Source organism: Elephas maximus, chromosome 9 (genome assembly GCF_024166365.1).
Source record: "Elephas maximus indicus isolate mEleMax1 chromosome 9, mEleMax1 primary haplotype, whole genome shotgun sequence".
In the NCBI taxonomy this organism is placed as follows: Eukaryota; Metazoa; Chordata; class Mammalia; order Proboscidea; family Elephantidae; genus Elephas; species Elephas maximus.
In genome coordinates this window covers 58847820-58869986 of record NC_064827.1, presented here as the reverse complement: position 1 = coordinate 58869986, position 22167 = coordinate 58847820, and the positions used below count along the sequence as shown (strand labels likewise).

The following is a 22167-nucleotide window of genomic DNA, read 5'->3' as shown; positions in this document are numbered from 1 at the left end:
GGCTGGAGCTATTAGGATCCCTCTTTTATAGATGGAGAAAATGAGGCTCAGAGGGGCTAAGTGACTTGCCCAGTGTTGCACAGCTAGTCAGATAGAGCTAAAACTAGAATATGTGTTAAAAATAAAAAACCAGTTTGTTGGCAGCAACTCACTGCTGCCAGGTACAACCGAATCTTCACCCACCCTCAGCAATTAGCCCTTCCCTGCAGTAGCTACACCTTCAAGATGAGCAGTATGGCAGCATTTACTGTCTGCCTCAAACTGCCTCAGAGCTGTTATCTTGCTCAGTGAAGGTAGGATTTTTCTCTTTCTCTTGGTAAAGGAGCAGACCTGGGACTTAAATTGGCTCCAAGTCTATTCCCATTTCCACGATGTTCTTCCTCCTTGAGAATAATTCATGGCTCCACTCATGCTTTCCCTGCATTGCAGCTTCTGTTAAGCAAGGCAAAGGATGTGCATTCTGTACAGACTCTCCGAGATAAAAGCTAAGTGATCATGCTGACTTGGCCTGCATTTGAAAACCAGCTTCCCAGCAAACAAAGCACCCTGTGTCCATTCTCATGCAGCAGCCAGGTGACTCACAATTTCCCTGCCTCCCTGTCCTCTGTTAGCTAAGATCTCTGTGGAGACTTGTGGAATGTGGCTGATTAAAAATAAGGATCCAAACTGATGGGTTAGGTCAGTGGCTACAAGACATCACCAAAGGCCATGTCAAACTCCGATACCCACAGCCCTCCCACTTCTGCGTCATCCATCTTTACTAAAACCAGAACCTTCATCGTCTGACCCCATTTTCCTCAATTCACCCATGCAGCATCACCCATTATAGGACACATCCATTAGTGTTGTCGTAGAGTAACCATTCCTATGCTGGTTAATGTAAAATTGAAAGATTTGTTGAAAGAGATAGCTCCAGCTGAGACTAGACTGTGGCGGAATTCAGAAATTCAAAATGGCAACTCAGCAGTGACATTTTATAGGTGGGGAAACAATGGACATGAAACACGTTACCTGCTTGGTATTTACAAGCTTAGATCATCAAAAGACATTACTCGATTGGTAGTTCATTTTAAGGCAGGGCTTCCGGTGGCAAAACACATGAAGGATGGATTCCTGCCAAACTTGTAAGGAGGACTTCCTGTGCCAAGCTCTGTAAGGCAATTGGCTTAAAAAGGTATACGTCTCTTTCTTAGATTGGTTACAGTGTGGCAATTACATGGGTATGTGACGGGGTAGGGGGGAAGCAGTGTAGTTACATCATCATTACCAGACATTCCTCTCTTAGAAACAGTACAGAAGATGGCTGTTGCTAGGGTAAAAACGGAGCCAGCAAACAAGGAATCTCACTGAATCCTCAAACTGGCCATTTCAGATCTTATTAGGTACCTCAATTTTTTTTTTAATTCCCTTACACATTCCCTTCCTTTGATCAAGGATTTTGAGAGAAATTCTTTGATCAGTTCACTAACCACTATTCTGAAAGAAGGCTTTCTTCTGCATGGACTTTGAGCATATGTTTATTCTGGATAACTACTTATTTGCATGTCTTTAAGACCTTGGGTACTATGTATGTGAAAAGGTTGTTGTTACCATTAGATGCCATCAAGCTGGCTCCGAGCTATCAGTGACTCCACGCACAACAGAACGAATTCCTGCCTGGTACTTCTTTCAAGACAGATTTGTTTGCTCTTCTGGCAGTCCACAGCACATTTAATATTCTTCACCAATACCCTAATACAAAGGTGTCGATTCTTCTTTGTTCTTCCTTATTCACCGTCCAACAGTCACATGCATACGAAGCAACTGAAAGCACTATAACCTAGTGAAGTGTACCCTAGTCTTCAAAGTGACATCCCCAATTCTTAACATTTCAAAAAAGGTTTTGTGCAGCAGATTTGTCCAAATGCAACACGCCATTTGATCTCCTGACTGCTGCTTCCAGGGGTGCCAACCGTGGATTCAAGAAAAGTGAAATCAAACTATAAATAGCAGCAGAACACTGTGAAAAAGCAGCTGGGCACTACTCGACGTCTTCACCGTGCCACAGCTTTAGCGTCCTGCTTCTGTGGTTTTATTACTTAAAGATTAGTGCAGGGTATGCCACGTTAGAGGAATAACCTGATATGTGATGGCTTATTCAAGGAGTGGGCTTGAGTCCTTCTGAAATATAAGTACTGTCAACGTACATTATTCTTTTCATAGATATTAAATGAATCTTTTGGGTAACAGCATTGGCCCAAAGTTTCATTCAACATTTAACAATTCCTATGATTATTATCCCCCATGTATCTGTCAATTTGTCGTACTGTGGGGGCTTGTGTGTTGCTGTGATGCTGGAAGCTATGCCACCGGTATTCAGATATCAGCAGGGTCACCCATGGAGGACAGGTTTCAGCTGAGCTTCCAGACTAAGACAGACTAGGAAGAAGGACCTGGCAGTCTACTACTGAAAAGCATTAGCCAGTGAAAACCTTATGAATAGCCGTGGAACACTGTCTGATATAGTGCTGGAAGATGAGCCCCCTGGGTTGGAAGGCACTCAAAAGATGACTGGGGAAGAGCTGCCTCCTCAAAGTAGAGTCGACCTTAATGACGTGGATGGAGTCAGAGGAAAAGAGGAAGACCCTCAACGAGGTGGACTGACACAGTGGCTGCAACAATGAGCTCAAGCATAACAACGATTATAAGGATGGCGCTGGACCGGGCAGTGTTTCATTCGGTTGTGCATAGGGTCCCTATGAGTCGGAACTGACTCAATGGCACCTAACAACAACAACATGATTATTATAATGACAATGAGTATTATTAATCCACTTGACAACACAGACTTAATCTATGACCCAACACCTGAGGGCAGCCATCTGAAAATATCTAATAAAGGGGAGTTTGAGGTTGGAGGTATATAGAGTCAAGGAGCCTTCTGGTGAATTAATTTAATATCTTGTTCCACCCCTCCTAAGGTGTTAATCCAAGTGCAGCAAGAGCTGTTAGCTATAGCACAGACCCCTCTTTGCTGGGCTAACAAGAAATCTAGGGCAATTTGATAATCCAAAACTACTTTGGCAAGTGAGTTCAATGATTTCTCTTGAACAGTCATAGCATGAACATCATCATCTACCACTCCTTTCCATGACTCTGAAGATGTTACGGGTGGTGTGTTCTAATTCTCCCACTCTGTACCAAGTGAAGAATATCCTCAAAAACTATAACCTAAACCAGGGAACTCCCTTAAGGGATTCCCTCCATTTCTTCCTTGTTCACCTCTTGACCATCTGTCTCTTTTCTTTTCTAATAGTTTCATGTAAACTCTCATTGTAAGAATGCATGTCTAAAGGGATTCCCATATGGCCTAAGGTACACTGACCTGTCATATTCCAGCCATCCAAACAGGATAAAGCCTAGGTATAGGGCTCATTGTCTGGATTCAGATTAGCAAAGGTGGGCTATCTTGATCCTCCACATAAGAATACCTATCCATATGGGGCACATATGCTGGTCCTGACACCTTTGCCTGGGAGAAGGATGGTTTATCTGCTCAAGCCAATTCTCCCTCGAGGAGTTACTGCAAATAGACAGTCGCCCTAACCTTAGCCAGTTCCACATTTGGACATAAAAAGACCTTTTTCCTTGTAAACATGCTGTTAAATTTCCTGAAAAAGCCACGTTCTGGGATGGGCATTATATGAAATTAAGGGCTCATTTTTTACAATCTGAAGAGGAGATCAAGAGTATTTCTGGAACTCTGGAACTCTGAGCCAAGTCTGATTGAAACATGGGACTTCTCACATGTATGGCTTAACTAGGGGTGATATTAAAATTGACGACAGCAGGGGGAAAAAAGCTATAATTCAATGTGGGAGAAGATAATGGATCTGAGCTCTCATGTTCAGTTTTCGGTAAACGATGACAGATCCAACATTCAGTCAAATTTGTGTACCATGCAACTACCTGAGTGAGTTTAATAAAGGCACTCTCGTGCCAAGAATTAACAGGAGCTGTAATGAACAGTAGTATGGGCCCGAAGTTTAAGAGGGGCTTCACAGTGGAGAAGTACAACCCAAAAGAAACAAGGCTACCAGCATACAAACAATAGTGATGACAAAAAGATGTTCACCTGTGTTTTAATGACTATGCAAAGGTATTTGTGTTCATCATAACAAATTATGGATAACACTGCAAAGAATGGGAATTCCAGAACACTTAACTGCTCATGAGGAACCTGTACGTAGATCAAGAGGCAGTCGTTCAAACAGAACAAGGAGATGCAGTGTGGTTTAAAGTCAGAAATATGTGTGTCCTTTCATCATACTTACTCAATCTGTATGCTGAGCAAATAAGCTCAGAAGCTGGACTATATGAAGAACAGAGCATCGGAAGTGGAGGAGGACTCATTAATAACCTGTGATATGTAGATGACAACCTTGCTTGCTGAAAGTGAAGAGGACTTGAAGTACTTACTGATGGAGATCAAAGACCACAGCCTTCAGCATGGATTACACTTCAACATAAAACAAAAATCCTTACAACTAGACCAATAAGCAACATCATGATAAACGGAGAAAAGACTGAAGTTGTCAAGGACTACATTCTACTTGGATCCATGATCAACACCTATGAAAGCAGCAGTCAAGAAATCAAAAGATGCACTGCATTGGGCAAATCTGCAGCAAAAGACCTCTTTTCTTTAAAGTGTTGAAAAGCAAAGATGTCACCTTGAAGACTAAGGTGTGCCTGACCCAAGCCATGGTGTTTTCAATTGCTACATATGCATGTGAAAGATGGATGATGAATAAGGAAGACCAAAGAAGAATCGATGCCTTTAAATTGTGTTGCTGGCAGAGACTATCGACTATACCACGTACCGCCAAAAGAAGGAGCAAATCTGTCTTGGAAGAAGTATGACCAGAATGCTCCTTAGAAGCAAGGATGGCAAGAATTCGTTTCACTTACTTCTCCAGTCCCTGGGTAAGGACATCCAAAAAACCAAACCACACCCGTTGCCGTCGAGTTGATTTCGACTCATAGCGACCCTATAGGACAGGGTAGAACTGCCCCATAGTTTCCAAGGAGGGCCTGGCGGATTTGAACTGCCGACCTTTAGGTTAGCAGCCGTAGCACTTAACCACTACACCACCAGGGTTTCCGAGAAGGATGTTATGCTTGGTAAAGTAGAGGGCCAATGAAAAAGAGGAAGACCCTCAACAAGATGGATTGACACAGTGGCTGCAACAGTGGGCTCAAGCATAAGAAGGATTGTTAGGGTGGCACAGGACAGGGAGGTGTTCCTTTTTTTTTTTGTACATGGTGTCACTATGAGTCGGAACCAACTCTACCGTACCTAACAAATAGTAACACGATTTGGATAATATAATCAGAACTAAAAAAAAACCTGTTGCCACTGAGTTGACTCCGACTCCTAGCAACCCTATAGGACACAGTACAACTGCCCCACAGGGCCTTCTAGGAGCAGCTGGTAGATTCCAACTGCCAACTTCTTGGTCAGCAGCCTTAGCTCTTAACCACTGTGCCATACCAGGGCTCAGTCACCAAAACTAACAGAATATAATTACACAACCATCCATAACAGCTAATAATACAAAGATACAAAAAAATGATAAAGCAAAAAGCAACCAAACTAACTTTCACTGCAGGCTGCATAGGCAGTTTCAGGTTAGGTCCAAAGCTCTCAAGAAAGCAGTCTACCCAGCTGTCATTTGCTGCTGCTGCAGCTGCTTTTTGTTGTGGTGTTTGAATTTTAATTTCAGTCTTTCATGAAGCTCAACAGTTCATTCTGGAGTTGGGGTTTTCTTCTGTTGGAATAAATGAATCTCACTAATCCTAATCCCTGTAGTTTAGCAGTATAAGGATTAGTGAGAAGGGCTAGGTAAGGTCCCTTCTATCAAGGTTCAAGAGAATCTTTAACTGGTGTCTTTTCCAGTAAGCATAACCACTAGGTTGAATATTAGGTAGTTAGACATTTCTTTTGATTATCAAAAGCTTAGAGTATTGAATTTAAGGTTTATAATACTGAAACAAATCAGACTGAATCTAATTTGAAACAGGGCTAGTTGCCCAATAGGAGAAGGCCATTGGCCGTCCAGTGATAATTTCATTAGGAGTCAATTTGTGAAATCCAAATGGAATAATTCTTAAATTTAAAAGGACCACAGGCAGCACCTTAGTCCAAGACAAATGTAAAGACTGGGAAGTATGGCTAGCTGAGTTTTTATTATATCGTTAGTTCTTTCAACTAGACCAGAGGATTAAGGGTGACAAGGACAATGAAGTCTGAAAAAATGGTGATTTTACATATTTCCTTAATGATTTGCACAGTAAAATGGGTGCCTCGATTGCTACAAAGGACCCTTGGGCTCCCCAAGTGAGGATAATATTCTAAAGAAGTTTCTTAGCTACAAATACAACAGTAGCTCAACAACTGGGGAAAACTCCTACCCAGTGAGAGAATTTACAAATCATTACTAATACAAACTTGTAACCACTGAGGCGGAAAGGGAGGTTGGATAAAATCAATCTGCTGTTCAAGCATTGGTCCTAAAGGCAACGAAAATCTCCCAGGTGGGGCTCTGTAAGGTTTACCTGAATTAAACTGAGAGCAAATCAAACATTGGGAAGCCACTTGTTTGGCAGCTTCATAAAAATGCCCCCACAGTATTTCTTTAAAATCTTCATCATCTTATCTCTTCCCAAATGACTGTTCACGTGCAATGCCTCCAGTAGAGGGGCTTGCAAGGATTTACTAAGCTCTCGTTGGGGCCCAGCCATATTCCAGAGGTGGGGCACTGGGAGCAACCATATTCCTTCCATTTTTCAACCTCATCATGTGGAGCTGATTTTTGATGTTCAAATAAATCCTTTAAGGCAGTTTCTCCAGGCCTAGGAGGATTCTCTACAAGCATGTTAAATGGCTGTTCATCGTCTGAAACAGTCCCCCAGTGTAAGGGACCACACGTAACTGTTAAAAGCTTGTGAGGAGCATTGACAGGATTGAAAAAGGGGCGGGGGGGTGATCTTTAAAACTATGTGAAAAAACATGGTCTATAGCAACAGAAAAATCTCCCCACCAGTGGGACTCTAAAGCCCCGCCTAGTTCATCTGTCATCATTCTTACATTATCATGCCAGTAATTTCTAAGAACAGGAACATGTAAGCATTCTGGCATGATGGGTTTGTTTTGTTTTGTTTTAAATTAGGCCTGATCCACAATCCAGTGGTTGGATCTTGATGACATCCAGCCTGTTCCCATTTTCTGATTTGCTCTGCAGGGTGTTTAAAAAGTGGTTCTGATTTCTTTCAGGTCAAATCTTGATGGGTAGCATTTTACAGGTGCCAGATTTGCAGGTGTCCTAATTCTTTTATTATTATTATCTATCGTCTCCTTTTTATCATGATCATGAGTGGAATTACTGTGGTCCTGAATGAGGGTGACATCTTTGAAGGGTAACTGGGAAGCAGCTCGTTTAACTGTTCTATCAACTAAGTCATTTCCTTTAATTTCCTGTTCGTGGAACCCCTTTGGATTGATGGGCCTGGATTTTAAATACAGCAATCTCAGAGGGTAGCAAAAGGCTTCCAGGAGGTCTGCTACTAAAGGTCTATTTTTAACTTGGGTCCTAGGAAAAGATAAGAACCCCCTTTGTTTCCATAACACACCAAAATCATGAGTAATTAAAAAACATACTTTGAGTTTGTGTAAATATTTAGTTTGCAAGCTCTCATAAGTAGTCAGTTCAGCTTGCTGAGCTGAAATGACATCAGAAAGGGCACCATCGCTTTCGAGGACTTCGAAAGTAGCCACAACATATCCTCCCTGGTAATGAGAGCTGGTAGGTTTAGCCTTTAAGTATGACTCATCAACAAATAGGATTAAATCAGGATTTGATAACGGGGTTCCCTGTAAATCTTGCCTTGCAAACAAAAACTGTTTAGTAAGATTTAACCAATCATGAGATGGATGGTTATTATTATTCACTAAATGTAACCACATAGCTAGATGCAGAGAAGTTACGATATGTAACTGAACGTTAGAAGCTCCCAAAAGGAAAACTTCATAAGAAGTCAGTCTGCTTGCTGAGAGATGTTAAGCTGCTATTAAATTTACAATCACCGTCAAACATTAAGGAAACCCTGGTGCCATAGTGGTCAAGTGCTGTGGCTGCTAACCAAAGGGTCAGCAGTTCGAATCCACCAGGCACTCCTTGGGAACTCTATGGGGCAGTTCTACTCTGTCCTATAGGGTCGCTATGAGTTGGAATCGACTCGACGGCACTGGGTTTGGTTTTGGTTTTTGGTCAAACATTAAAAATTACTCAAAACTACATCTGCTGTGCTCTTAGTGCAGTGGTTGTAGCAACTGCTCTAGGGCAAGAAAGGTAGCCCCTTGTTACAGGGTTCAGCTAGACACTGTAATAACCAATGAGTTTCTACTGTCTTCTGTGTTTTAGAATGAGGACTCCTAGCATATTTTTAGGAGCCCTGTGGAAAAAAGCAAAAAGTCTGAATTAGGAAACCCTTTTTTTTTTTTTTTTTTCAGTAGGAGTGGCCATCCTCAGATAGTTGAAAGGGGTTAGACTTTGAACTCTTAAGATGATGGTTAAGAGGTTGAATTCGTTTTTAAAAAAATTCGATATCTAAGTTCTATAGTAAATGCAGAGTTCTAAAAAAACTTTTTTTTTGTAGTAGGGACAGGATAAACTAAGACAGTCTTTTTTATTTTGGTGTTTACAGTGGCTCCCTTTGCTGAGATTATGTCTCGTGCTTAATAGAAGATGGGGCTTTTTTTTTTTTTTTTTTTTTGAGGTCTTGTTACCTTCTCTGAGCGAATGTTGTAACACAAGAGGACACTATTGGTGAGACATACCTGTTGAGAGTTAGAACAACTCAGTAAATTATTAACTTATTGCAACAATGTAGACACTTTGTACATTTAGAGATTCAATTTTTTTTTCCTCAAGTATTATAAAGGCTATCTGGGATGATGAGTTCAGTCTAGTCCTTTAAATCCCAGGCCTAGGTGTTAGATGGGTGTTTTTTGCCATGTCTTGACCCTAAAGTTGCATTCTGCCACTGGGAGCAGACTCCGAGGGGGGCCAGCATCTGTAATTATACCATTGGAGGCCCAGGGACAATGCAGGGCTCCAGGAGCTCATGATCTGACTGGGGGCAGGTAAGGGGGTGGGGGAAGGGGGAGGTGTTGGTATTCTCCACCCACGCCAGGCAACAAAACGTGCCACTGGACTAGAGCTGGGTACCCTGGGGTTGTGGGGAAAGCTTTCTGAGCCAGGGCAGCTGGACAACTCTCACCAAGTGATCGGCACAACAGCCAGGCAGAGCACAGGAAGATCGGGCTGCCATGGCCCCGCCCTGTTCCGGAAGCAGTACCTCATGGTTTTTTGTTTGTTTTCCTTGCTCCCTGTGGCCACTGCCAACCTGCCAAGACCTCTTATGTTTACACACAGGGAGCATTCGGCAGGTGGACTCTGTAGTGTCCACACTCTCTGCGTCAGCCACACAGATGCCAAGCATGGCCAACCTGTCAACAGTTTTACCAGGGCCCTGTGCTGTTGCCTCCAGCCATTGCTGCTGCAGGGGGCTTAAGCCATCATGCTAAACTTGCCTGTCCAGCCGCTAGAGCCAGGCGGGAAGCAGCGGCCAACTGCACGACCTTCCTACTGCCTCCTTTCTCTTCTGCTTGCTTAAGGCCGCACACGGCGACAGTTTCCATCCGCGGCACCTATGAGCTGCTGAGGCACGTTCTCTCGGAGACACACTCTCTTGGTTTCTTCAGCAGGCCGGTTGAGAGTCGGGACAACGGGAGCGCGAACTGGATTGGTCTGATTAGCGTATTTATTGAATTATTTAAGTGCCAGGCCAAGTTTGTAAGTTTCAGCTAAAATTTTAAATTCTGGAGTTACCTGTGGGGATTTTCACATGGATTGGGAAGCTTCTTGACAGTGGCGTTAAGTTCTAATTTAAATCATGGTGCTAATGTAACACGAGGAGGTTCCTCAGCCTATTCTGGATATTTAATTTTAAAAGGCATTTCAAAAACGGGTTTTATTTTTCCTAAAGGTTGTTTAGGGTAGTAAGAGATTTCAGACGAGGTATTTGCAGAGAAGGTATGAAGGTAAAGGTGGGTAAAGAAGAGTGACTGCCAGAGAGGCGAAGTGGGAGAAGGCAGCTGGGCCTCTGACGCTAGGGGGGAATGACAGACACTGGAAACTCCGCCATTCAGGGAAAGGAAGAGTATAGGGGTTGGTTGCAGGGTAGGTAGCTGGCGAGGTTACGAAGCTTCGACGCTGTAACTCTTGTTTAGCTTGCTTCGAAATGGTCTGTAAGGAGATGAACTTAATATTCTGACTTCTTCTGGCAGCTTCCAAGTACAAGTAAATTAAAAGAAAAATGCCTCCCATTAGTTTGATACGGGGCCCTTAGTTTCTAATCTACTGCGCAGATTAATTTATTCTTAACCCCTACAATGGCCATTGGTCTTTTAAATTTCCCTGAATGGCGAAATGGAACCTGCAAACAAGGAATTGCGCCCAATCCTCAAACTGGCCATTTTAGATCTTGTTAGGTACCTCAATTTTTTTTTTTTTACATTTCCTTACGTATTGTCAAAACAGGTGACTCATTTACTCCTATGATAACTATAAAAGTTACATTTAGAAAATCAAAGATAAAGTGTATGCTTTACTTTAGAACACAAGACTGAACTGGGGTCAGAAGGATCTGTAGCAGTCCCATTATGGGGTCCTGCCCCAGTATTTGGATGTGACATTCCCAACCTTACTGAGAAGCTTTAAAGTATTAAAATCCTCAACGCGCATGAAAATCTTACGGTGTACCACAAAGAATGAGTTCAATAATGAACCCAACGAGACGCTCAGGAGAAGAGCAAAAAATGAAGCTATAGATAAATCTCTCCAAAAGCCATCGTTGCAATAAATGGAGGCTTCGATCTGAGAGGCTTACCTCCAGCATTTCGGAGAATTCGAAGAGACGGTTCTGGACAGAAAGGGCCCTTGCTGGTACCAGAGTGAGCCGGCTCCATGACCTCTCAGGAACCCAGAAGATAATGTTCCTTCAGAATTCTACCGACGCCATTAGCTTGAGCTGGGAGTAGACTGAACTCCGCGCAGTGGAATCCAGTAATTCAAAATGGCGACTCGGCTGTGAGGTTTTATAGGAGGTGAAACAGTGCCTCTGACACGCGGTACTTGATTGGTATTTACAAGCTTAGGTCACCAAAAGACACTACTGGATTGGTAGTTCATTTTAAGGCAGGGCTTCCGGTGGCAGAACTCCAAGCAGCTGGATTTTTGTAGCCCAACTTGTGAGGAGGACCTCCTGTGGCAAGCTCTGTAAGGCCACTGACTTCAAAGGGTGTACGTCTGTTTATTAGATTGGTTCCAGTGTGGCAATTACACGGGTGTGTGACAGGGAGGAGTCGCAGTGTAGTTACTTCGTCATTACCAGACATTCCGGAAGATGGCTACCGCTAGGGTGAAAATGGAACCTGCAAACAAGGAATTGCGCCCAATCCTCAAACTGGCCATTTTAGATCTTGTTAGGTACCTCAATTTTTTTTTTTTTTTACATTTCCTTACGTATTGTCAAAACAGGTGACTCATTTACTCCTATGATAACTATAAAAGTTACATTTAGAAAATCAAAGATAACTGAAGATTTTATGAGAAACTTAAATTGACATATGTAGAAGCTACTGAGGACAATTGTACCTTCAAGATTAGAACCCATCTCTAAAAAGGATGTATTTTAAAAAATAATAATTTTCCCTTTCGTTGTTCTTTTATTTAAGACAGGAAACACATTATTGATATAATGTGTGTTGGATGCAGAGAGCAAATTGCAATGGCCGTGTGTGCAGTCTTTACATTTCAAGAGCCAGGGGCCCATTTAAAGGGAAGTCTTGCCCCAACTCTTTGTCGGACATTTATCTGTGAAAGGGGCTGTGGAAGAACACTTGTCAGATATGCTAGTTTACCAGTTGTTACCAGTTGTTGTCTAGTCAATTCTAACTCATAGTGACCCCACGTGTGTCTGAGTAGAACTGGGCTTCTAAGGGTTTTTGGATATCACCAGGCCTTTGTTTCAAAGCGCCTCTGGGTAGACTCAAACCACCAGCCTTTAAGTTACCAGCCAAGCGTGTCAACCATTTGTACCACCCAGGGACAAAAAGTATGCTGCAGGGAGATCTAAACCTGGGATTGCATTTAAAGTAGCACTACTTACGGTCCTAAAACTATCAGCAACAATTTCAATTCAACTCAGCAAACTTTTATGGGAAAGTATGTAGAGGCTCTAGGCCCCTCTAGACTAGACAGTCTAGACAGTGGGTCGGCCACAAAGGAAAACGGATGTAACCAGTGAGGATGACCTACCCATGAGTAGTAAATGGTTAATTTGCCTATAAAGTGGTAATGAAACAGCCTCTCAGAGCCTTTATGAAAAAGGAATTACCTTTGATTTTAATTATATGTACGCAGAGGCGCCATGTCTGAAAACTGAGACTGCCCCCTCCTGTCATGCTTTATTCAGATGGTTTGCTCCCTTTTTTAAAGCAGCAGATCCCATTATTCCTTCACTCTACAAATTATTATTGAGAACCTACTATGTGCCAGGCACAATGCTGGCCTCAGGATTTATGGTGCTGGGCAAAAACAAGATTCCTCCTTGAAGACCACAGTTTAGTGGTTGAAACAGATAGTAAATAACTATTTTGAAAGTCATTGCCTTGAGGTAGACACTGGGTCATTGTGTGTAGAGAGCATGAAAGGTCTTCTGATGTTTGCCCCTTCCTTACCCACTGTCCACTCAACTCCACCCCCCCCCACCCATTTTTTTGGTCTGTCTTTTGTTTTCCTTTTCCTTTTGGGCATCTTGGAGTCCCTAGATGATGAAAACAGTTAATGTTCTTGGCTACTGGCAAAAAGGATGGACGTTTGCATCCACCCAGAGGCTTCTCCAAAGAAAGGCCTGGTGATCTACTTCTGAAAAATCAAAACCATTTGGAGCACAGTTCTGCTCTGACTCACATGGGGACACATGAGTTCAAATCTACTCATGACAACTTTTTTTAAAATATATATAACCATTTAAAATGTAACCATCTAAATATGTTAAAACCATTCTTAATTCAGTGGTCACCTGGGCAGGTTTGTTCCTCAGGTCATAGTTTGCCAGCATGGGGTTGCCGTGAGTTAGAATTGACTCAGCAGCAACTGGTACTGGTCTGGGGCTCTCAGCCTTCAAGAATTGCATTGAGAATTCCCTTTTCCTTCCACTCTTCTGGGCCTTGCCAGCATCCACTGTTTGGAACCAGTTGGATATCTGATGCCCTCATCTGAAGGATGTTAACTAGATTTCACATCTTTGATTGGATGAGAAGTCTGGGGAGATCACAGTCATCTCCTGATGCCGTCTCTCTAATGTTAAATGGCTTATTTTAATACCCGTTACCGTCGAGTCAATTCTGACTCATAGCGACCCTGTAGAACAGAGTAGTGCTGCCCCATAGAGTTTCCAAAGAGCGCCTGGTGGATTCGAACTGCGGACCTTTGGTTAGCAGCCTTAGCACTTAACCACTGCGACACCATAGTTTCCTTATTTTAACAAGAAACATTTAAACTGGAAAACCATCTCTTCTGTCCCACCATGCTGCACTAGAGTAACCCAGCTCTTACTGTTCAGTTTTTTGTCATTGGAGGTCAGAGCTGGTGATATCGATGCTGTAATCGAACTACAACTCTTCCTTAGCAACCCTTCTCAGCCAATGTTTTTATAATTTACCCTTAGTTTCAGAGCTTCTTAGATAGGATGATAACAAAGCATTTTACAACATAAAAATTAATAGTTTTTCAATGTAAGTGGTTTATAATCCTCTGTCCCATGACCCTGCCTCTCAGCCACCTGATCACCCTCATTCTAGGAAGCTCTTACCCACCTCACACACCTTCAGCCCAGGAGTTAACTGAGCAAATTGTATTTTTTCAATGAGTAGTTCTTTAAAAAGCTTTGCTCAAATTCTAACCAATATAATAAACCCTTAACTCATTTTCCTCCACATCTTTGACCTTTGCAGAAAGACCTACGTGCTTCCTACACAGTACTTTCAACTCTCTTCCCTTTTTCTCAGAGCAGTGTGTTCATACCCTGCCTGCCAGGCAGCCCCCAAATTTGGAGACAAGTCTACCGACTCTAAAGGAGCTTGACAACCAACTCTTAACACTTCAGACACTAAATATTTGAATAGGGCTGCAGCAATTCAGTGGAAATAGGATTCAGCATTGGACTTTGCAAGGCATACATAAATCTGAGTGGGTTGTCAAACCTGCCAAAAGCAAAAAAAAAAAAAAAAAACTGTGATTTGTTCACCTGGCTTTTCATAAAAGAGTTTTTCAATTTTATAAATAGGTTTCCTTTGTTGTAGTTCTTCTTATCATTTCAGTCCTTTTAATTTAAGAAATGTTAATTCTCACTCTTATGCTAATGAGATAATTCAGAAATGGCCAAAGAGTTGTCTCCTGACCTCTACCCTTTTCAGTTTCCTTCTCTTTATTATAATTTATAAATGACATGGTGATGTGTATTGTTCCATACTTACTCCGTTGCTCATGCAAATGTATTTTATACATATACATAAATGTATACACACACACAAGGATTGTGTGTATCCACACATAATGTGTAGGTGTGCATGTGTGCCAATATGTATGTAAATGAGATCACCACTGTATTCTCTAACTTGCATTTTACACTTAAGAATAGATGAACGTACATTCTGTCAAGTCTGTACTTTTAGTCTGTTTTATTACTTGCACAGAATTTTGTGGTGTGACTGTGCCGTAATTGAAATCAACACTTTTTCCTGTTTAGGAATGTTGACATTGTTTACAGTTTTCTGCTGATAAAAAAAAAAAATCTCTGCAGGTAAACTTCTTTGACATGTATCTTTATGTACTTCGGTCACATAAAGGCCAAGGTGTGCACATTTAAAGTTTTTAAAACCCTGCTGTAGTATTTTATTTAAAAATAAAAATTTATTTTAGTACTCTACAGTCCTGTCAACAGATCGTTACTGCCGAGATACATTTAAAATCATACTGTAATTAAAACTAGAGCTGTGCTTTTCTGCTAGATTATCTCAAGTTGATTGCATTTACATTTTTGTTGTTTGGAGGAAAAAAAAATCTCTTTTTACCTCCAGATCAGCTTTACTGATTAGATTTACTGATTTTACTGATTAATTGGATTTCACCTCTATGCGGTTAATCAATTAGAACTGCGATGCCATTTAGGTAAATTTGACTGACTCACATATCCTCCGCCTGCCAGAGTCAAACCAAAATCTCCAATAAATCATGAATTTGTTTCTAGAACAAGTGCAGAGAGTCCATTAAAGCCTGCAGATATTTATTTAAGAAATTGTTCAGTTGCTCCTTAATCATTATAAATTGAAATCATAAAGATGATCAGTAGCTGAGCTCCTGTAGTTTGGAATTCTAAGCATTTGGTAAGTGAATATGATGTGGCACTATTATTATGGCCAAGAATCTCCCAACAGAAGCCGGCTTACAAATCAAGAAGTAAAAATTGCAAAAATATAGGGGAAAAAAGAATATTCAACCTCCACATTCAAATTACAGAGACACTGACTGTGTTGGCCACTGTTTGGTAAGCTAATTATTCTTGTACACTGCTGTGAGCATGTAGATGGATATAACTTGTCTATAGCTTGCTTATATGTATTAACAGGCCTTAAAAATAGGCTTTGATGCAGTAATTCTGTTCCTAGGAATTTATAGGAGTGAAATATTGAAAACAGCTTAATTTAAATGTGGGATAAAAGTTAAATTATAGTAAATGATAGATTATCATTAAACCATTAAAAATCATGTGTATAGACTATTAAAAACCTATATAATCAAGAAAAAGCAGTCTCCAAATTCTGGTATTTCATTAAATACTTCTTTGAGATGCTAAGACTCTCTATGGTCAAAGTAACTTGAGAAATACTCAGCTAATCAGAATGAAACAGATTTCTGCACTATAGGATTTATGTTCTGTGAATCTCAAAATATGATTTGTAGTATTTTCCAAATTTCTTTGATCATGAAACTTTTTTTAAAAAATGCCTATTAGCTTCTCTCAGGACACTTGGGTCCTGTAGAATATAATATGAGAAGTGCTAATATGAAGTTCAATCTCATTTTTTGTTTTTAAAAATGTACGTGTATGTAGAGTAAAACCTGCAAAAGCTAGAACCTGTGTAAGACAGAAACCTGTCAGAGAAGGAAAACTCAAAAATTTTCCACTAGAATGAGTGATGTAAAAGTGTTAAGGCTGTACCTGTGAAAGGTGGAAGACTTGCGAGACCCAGAAAAGCAAGGCAGCCCCGTCGAGTTCCATCTCTCAGAGGTTTCACTGTGTACATTACAGTGTTTGTATATATGCATATACATATTTTTGTACATATATGTACAGGGAGCCCTGGTTGCACAGTGGTTAAGAGCTCGATTGCTGACCAAAAAGTTGGCAGTTTGAACCCACCAGCTGCTCCTTGGAAACCCTATGGGGCAGCCCTATTCTGTCCTATGGGGTCGCTAAGAGTTGGAATCAACTCAACAGCAACAGGTTTGGTTTTGGCTGTGCACAGTAAAAATAAACTAAAGAAAATATATGGAAAGGTCATCTCAGGGTTGTGAGATTACTGGTAATTTTTTTTTCTTTATACTTGTGTGAATTTCTCAAATTTTCTGGAAAAAAACATAGATGACTTACAACATTGGAAAAAAGTTGTGTTTTTAAGTTTCCATGGAGTTAATAAAAACCTCTGGTGACTATGGCCTGTCATTCAAGATGGGGAACACCGTTGTATAGAAAAGAGGATGGAAACATTGAGGTCAGATCTGAGTTCTCCCTCTCCTCTGTGATCTTCAGCCAAGCATTTGCCCTCTGTTTCTCACTTGCGATATAAGCGTGCTATTAATACCTCTCACAAGGCTGTTGTGAAAATCATGTCACGCACTGTACAATGTGTCTGAGGTGCTTGTAGACATGCAAAGATTATTTAGACTTTGTGATAGTGATGGCATGTATAGGGAGATGCTCCTTTAAATGAGGTTTCCTGCATATTGGGACAGACGTTTTTACTGTGGAAATGTGCTTCTGAAATGATGAATGAAATTCTCTCGCTCTTAAGCAAAGAATATGGTTCACTCCATTGAATCGGAGGAAATTGTTTTTGGGCTAATTTAGATGATTTCCCTTTATTTTTGAATCAGAATTCTTTTTTATTTTTTTACTCTTTTTGCTTTAGCATTTTTCAAATAGTTGTCAGAAAGATAAGGTTTTACTTACCATGATCTATTACCTGTGACTCAGACCCCTTCCTGTGATTTTCTTTTTTCAGAAGAGCTTCATGTTAAAGAAGAAAAAAAATTATTGAAGAATTTAGCCTGTTTCCTATGGAATTGTAGAACTTCTTGTTGGAAAGATTTCCTTTCAATGTGTAACTCATAATCAGCTTTTAAATCTTAAGATTTTGGTGCCATGAACTTTACTGTGAAGTATATTTTCACATTCCTTTCGTAGCTGTTTTCTGCTATGGTTTTTTACTTCTCTGTTTGTTATATAGCAACTCTACAGAAAGAAGCCTGGTCTGGCCATCACGTTTGCAAAGCTGCCTCAGAATTTGGACAAAAACAGATACAAAGATGTGTTGCCTTGTGAGTATCCAGTGCGAATGCCTCTGCCCCTCCCCTCTCCCTCCCCCCCACCCCGTCCTCTACACTGAGATAACGTTTCCCTTTTTAAAACAGATTGTCTGGTATTCTGGAACGATCTTCAGTATGTCTGTAAACACCACAGTCTTTATTGCAGCCATTTCAGACTCTGAACAGTTGGGGAATAGTGTTTATGCTAATAAGGCGAGCGCTGCAGATGGGGCTGGGAAAGAAACTCGTGTTTACTTGGTATGATAAAAATAACGCTCAGAATGATTGGTAAATTTTTCTCTCCCCCACAGATGACACCAGCCGGGTATTATTGCAGGGAAATGAAGATTATATTAATGCAAGTTATGTGAACGTAAGTTAGGAATCTTATGTAATAAGAATCATTGAACATTGTACCAATGGTGACGCTGATGGCATGTATCCCATGTTAAGGTTGGCAACGTGCTTTTCTGATCACAAACTCATTTCAGCCTCACAACAGCCACACGAGGGGAGGCAGGATAGTCTCATTTTACAGAGGAGAAAGCTAAGGTTCACAGAGATTAAGTCATTTGAGAAAGTCACAGAACTAACGGGAAGTGGGATGAAAACTCGGATTCTGTGTTTCTGACTCCGTAGTCCACGTGCCTCCTATCTTCACTACTGACATTTATTTAAGTGTTCGTTCCTTGCCAGTGATCCGCTTGTCATTTTCTATGTGTTTTTCCCCCATGTAGTTAATGTACATCCTGCCTAAAAATAAGAAAAATAAAATTTCCTCTATGTATATACCCAAAAGGGGAAAGCGTTATTTCTGGCTTTTGGGCCTCTCTGAACCTCCATTTCTTCATTTAAACCAGGGGTTGGCAAACTTTTCCTGTAGGCCAGGTTGTTGTTGTTGTTGTTATGTGTTGTTGAGTTGGTTCTGACTCATAGCAACCCTGTAGGACAGAATAGAACTGCCCCATAGGGTTTCCAAGGAAAGACTGTTAGTAAATATTTTGGTCTTTACAGGCCAAGAGACAAAATTGAGGATGTCAGTAGGTACTTAAATAACCATTTAGGAGTCCCTGGGTGGTGCAACTAGTTAACATACTCGGCAGCTAACTGAAAAATTGGTGGTTCAAGTCTACCAGAGGCACCTTGGAAGAAAGGTCAGGCAATCTACTTCTGAAAATCAGCCATTGGAAACCCTGTGGAGCACAGCTCTACTCTGACTCACATGGGGTCACCATGAGTTCAAATCGACTCATAGCAACTGTTTTTTTTTTTTAATAACCATTTAAAATGTAACTATTTAAAAATGTTAAAACCATCCTGAACTCAGCAGTCACTTAGGCAGGTTTGTTCCTCAAGTCATGGTTTGCCAACTCCTGATCTAAAAGAAGAGATGATATCTCAGTTTAAGTTCTCAAGTTGTCACAAAGTATCACGAACTGTCCAAATAAAAATGGGTCTGATCAGTGGTCCCACTTACTCCACAACACTGGTGGGATTCATTGACGCCCTATCCAGTGTTCCTGGTGACTTGAGAGGAGTGTGGGAGATGGTGCTGGCAGCGAGACCATACAGCCCAGTCCCTTCCTGTTATCCATGTGAGACTGAGCCCAGGACTGACTGAGGAAGCCACTAACCCAAGCACTAACCAAACCATGAGTTAGGAGCCTCCATTTCCTTCCCACTTAAGAATGAGTGAATCAAATCACGGTACCAGTCCAAAGCCCAGCAGGTTCTGAGCATTCTTTCTAAAGAAGGACTCAGTTTAAAAGGCAAAAAGCAAAAGCAGAGCAGAATGGGAGAGGGACACGAGGACACTGGAAACCATTTGAACTGGTTAGTGTCAAGATTGACCAACTTAATGGTGCAAGCACTGGAAACCATGTAGACAGCAACGTGTACCAATGGTTGGTGGTATATGCCTGTATGGTTTATGCCTCAAAGAAAAGTAAATGGATTGTGATAAAAACCCCTACACAGGGAAAGACTTGGGGTGGGGATTGGTATGCATTGCTGAAAATACAAAATAACCAATATTGACAGATTATACCTAAGATAGAGCAATGAAAGTCATTTACAACTCTTCTGCCGTCTTGTAGTTACATTTCTGATGATTGCTTACTGAGTATCATACATTCTATCTTAACTATCTATTGCTAGAGTATTGTCAAAGAGTTTTCAAGGACTTTAAAATAATTTTTTCCTTGATTTTTCTCATTTGCTATCAGTGAATAAGAGATCTTACTCTGGTTTGACGTCAGTTGCCAAGTAGAAGAGTTTAAAATCTAGTTTCCTGTCCAACTTGTGGCAGTAACAGATTCTAATGCCTTAATAATTTCTTGCCAGATGGAAATTCCTGCTGCTAACCTTGTAAACAAGTACATTGCCACTCAGGGACCCCTGCCACATACTTGTGCACAGTTTTGGCAAGTAGTTTGGGATCAGAAGTTATCACTCATCGTCATGTTGACAACCCTGACGGAGCGCGGGCGGGTGAGTGCCTTGATTTCCTATTCAATTGTGTGCAGTGTCTTGCAGCACTGTGTGGAATGTGACTCTCCGGCCTGGAAAGGGTCTTACATGTCGCCCAGTCCAGGCCTTATGCAACCCATAAATCTGTTCAGACCCACTGATGGACACCACCAATGACAGGAAACTCAGCACTCCTTCCCCCTACTCCCTGGCCTTCCCCAAGGTTGACCTTAAAGAATGATCAGACGGCCAGTCCCACTCCTGGCTTGGATACATTACAACAAACCAGAAGGCAGTTCCCCTTGCCTCACCTTCCCTGATCCAGAACCCCTGCTTCTGCTGTGGCCGTGCCCACCCAGGACAAAGGCTGTTCCTAGGAAGAGCAGTATGGGTGCCAGGTTAACAGTCCATAGAAAATAGGAGAAATTACATCCTCTACCAACCTCTGCCTGTGTCACAGCAAAGCCTGATGCAGAAGAGGTAAGAAGGGCTTAATTAGGAGAGTGGCAGGTACCATACTGGGCATAGCAGGCTCCATATGCACAGAAGGCATGCATTTTCCATAGGAACAAGTCACTGATTATATAATGGAAGTCGGTGTACAAGAGATACCTGTATCATGAATCCCCTAACTTGTGGATACCACTGGATATCTTCATTATCAAATGTCTATTCTGAAAGATATTCCAAAATGGAATCTAAATTAATTTTGAATCACCCGCTTTGAATGATCTGTGTGCCACTTTCTCCCAGGCCCGCCCTGGGTGTCTAGTTCAGAATGCCAAATTAATCTGTGTTGAAAATCGGAATACACAGGATTAGAGCTGGTAGCATGTTTGAGATCAGTTGACCTTCTCAGTCAAAACAACGAAATAAATACTACAAATCCTTCAGAGCCCCACAGATTGCAAAGGGCTTTTATATGCCATGTCCCAGACAGATGGCTCCCCACCTCTGCTAGGGAACTTCCAGGGCCCATTCTGTGGGTGTTCAGTCCTGATTTTGTAACGTTCCTCCTCACAGGCTGAAATCCACATCACTTTTAACTTTCACCCCACCTCACTGTGCCTCAAGGATCAACACAAAATAAGCTACCCCACTCTTCTTCATGACTCCCTTTCCCATATCTGAAAATAGCCTTAGGCTTTTCAAAGCCAGCCATCTGCTGGACTTTCATCAAGCTTGCTGTCAGCAGAAATTGTCTGCTTTTTGTTTTAATATTGCTATCCAGCCGGTTTCTTCCATTTTGTACTCATGCCCTTGAGTCTTGGAACCTACATAAAGCAGGTTGGCAGGCTCTGCAACCAAGTTGTCTGGATTCAAAGCATGATTCCTCTTGAGTAAGTTACTTAACCTCTTTGCTTCTCAATTTTCTCAACTGTAAAATGGTGATAAAAGTACCCACCTTGTAGATTTGTTATGAAAACTAAAAAACTTAGAGAACTTCATTTTGCAAGTGTCCAGCAAACGTTAGCTATTATTTGGTGTGTGCATGTCATCATCTTCATCATCAGTTGCATTCAGGTCTGGCTCTTTGAGGCTTTTTAGACTTCTTTTGTTCTTTGTGTTGGCTGTCACTCCTAGATTCTTGTCACTCACAGATTTGATCAGAATCTCTTCATGTAAGTCACTGATAAAAATTTTAAAGGTCTTCAAGAGGCAGTAGAAACCTTCTAGAATGCTGTTAGTTGGCCTCGAGGGCACTCCTTGGAGAGTAGTTGTTAACCTCCCAGCTCTGCTCTTGTCCCCTGCCATTTCTCCATCTTGTCTACCCGGTTACTATGAGAGGCTTTGTCACAGGCCTTCCTGGAATCACAGCACATCATGTCTATGTCATCACTTTATCTCCTTGTCTAGGACTCTTGTTTGTGTTTATTTTTTTGTTTTCATTTTGTTTTTTAATAGGAAATTAAGTTACCTGGGCTCTCTTTTTGAACTTAAG

General features: G+C 41.4%; 1 protein-coding gene across 3 annotated transcripts in view; it reads left to right on the top strand.

Moving 5' to 3' along the window:
* The window catches only part of PTPN3 (protein tyrosine phosphatase non-receptor type 3), a 182705-nt gene that overhangs the window by 146972 nt on the left and 13566 nt on the right, over nucleotides 1–22167 (top strand). For all 3 annotated transcript variants that reach the window (XM_049896274.1, XM_049896275.1, XM_049896276.1), the window contains exons 20-22: nucleotides 17678–17768; nucleotides 18068–18129; nucleotides 20100–20246. In XM_049896274.1, the coding sequence (XP_049752231.1) occupies nucleotides 17678–17768; nucleotides 18068–18129; nucleotides 20100–20246 (300 nt within the window). The remainder of the gene's footprint in view (nucleotides 1–17677; nucleotides 17769–18067; nucleotides 18130–20099; nucleotides 20247–22167) is intronic.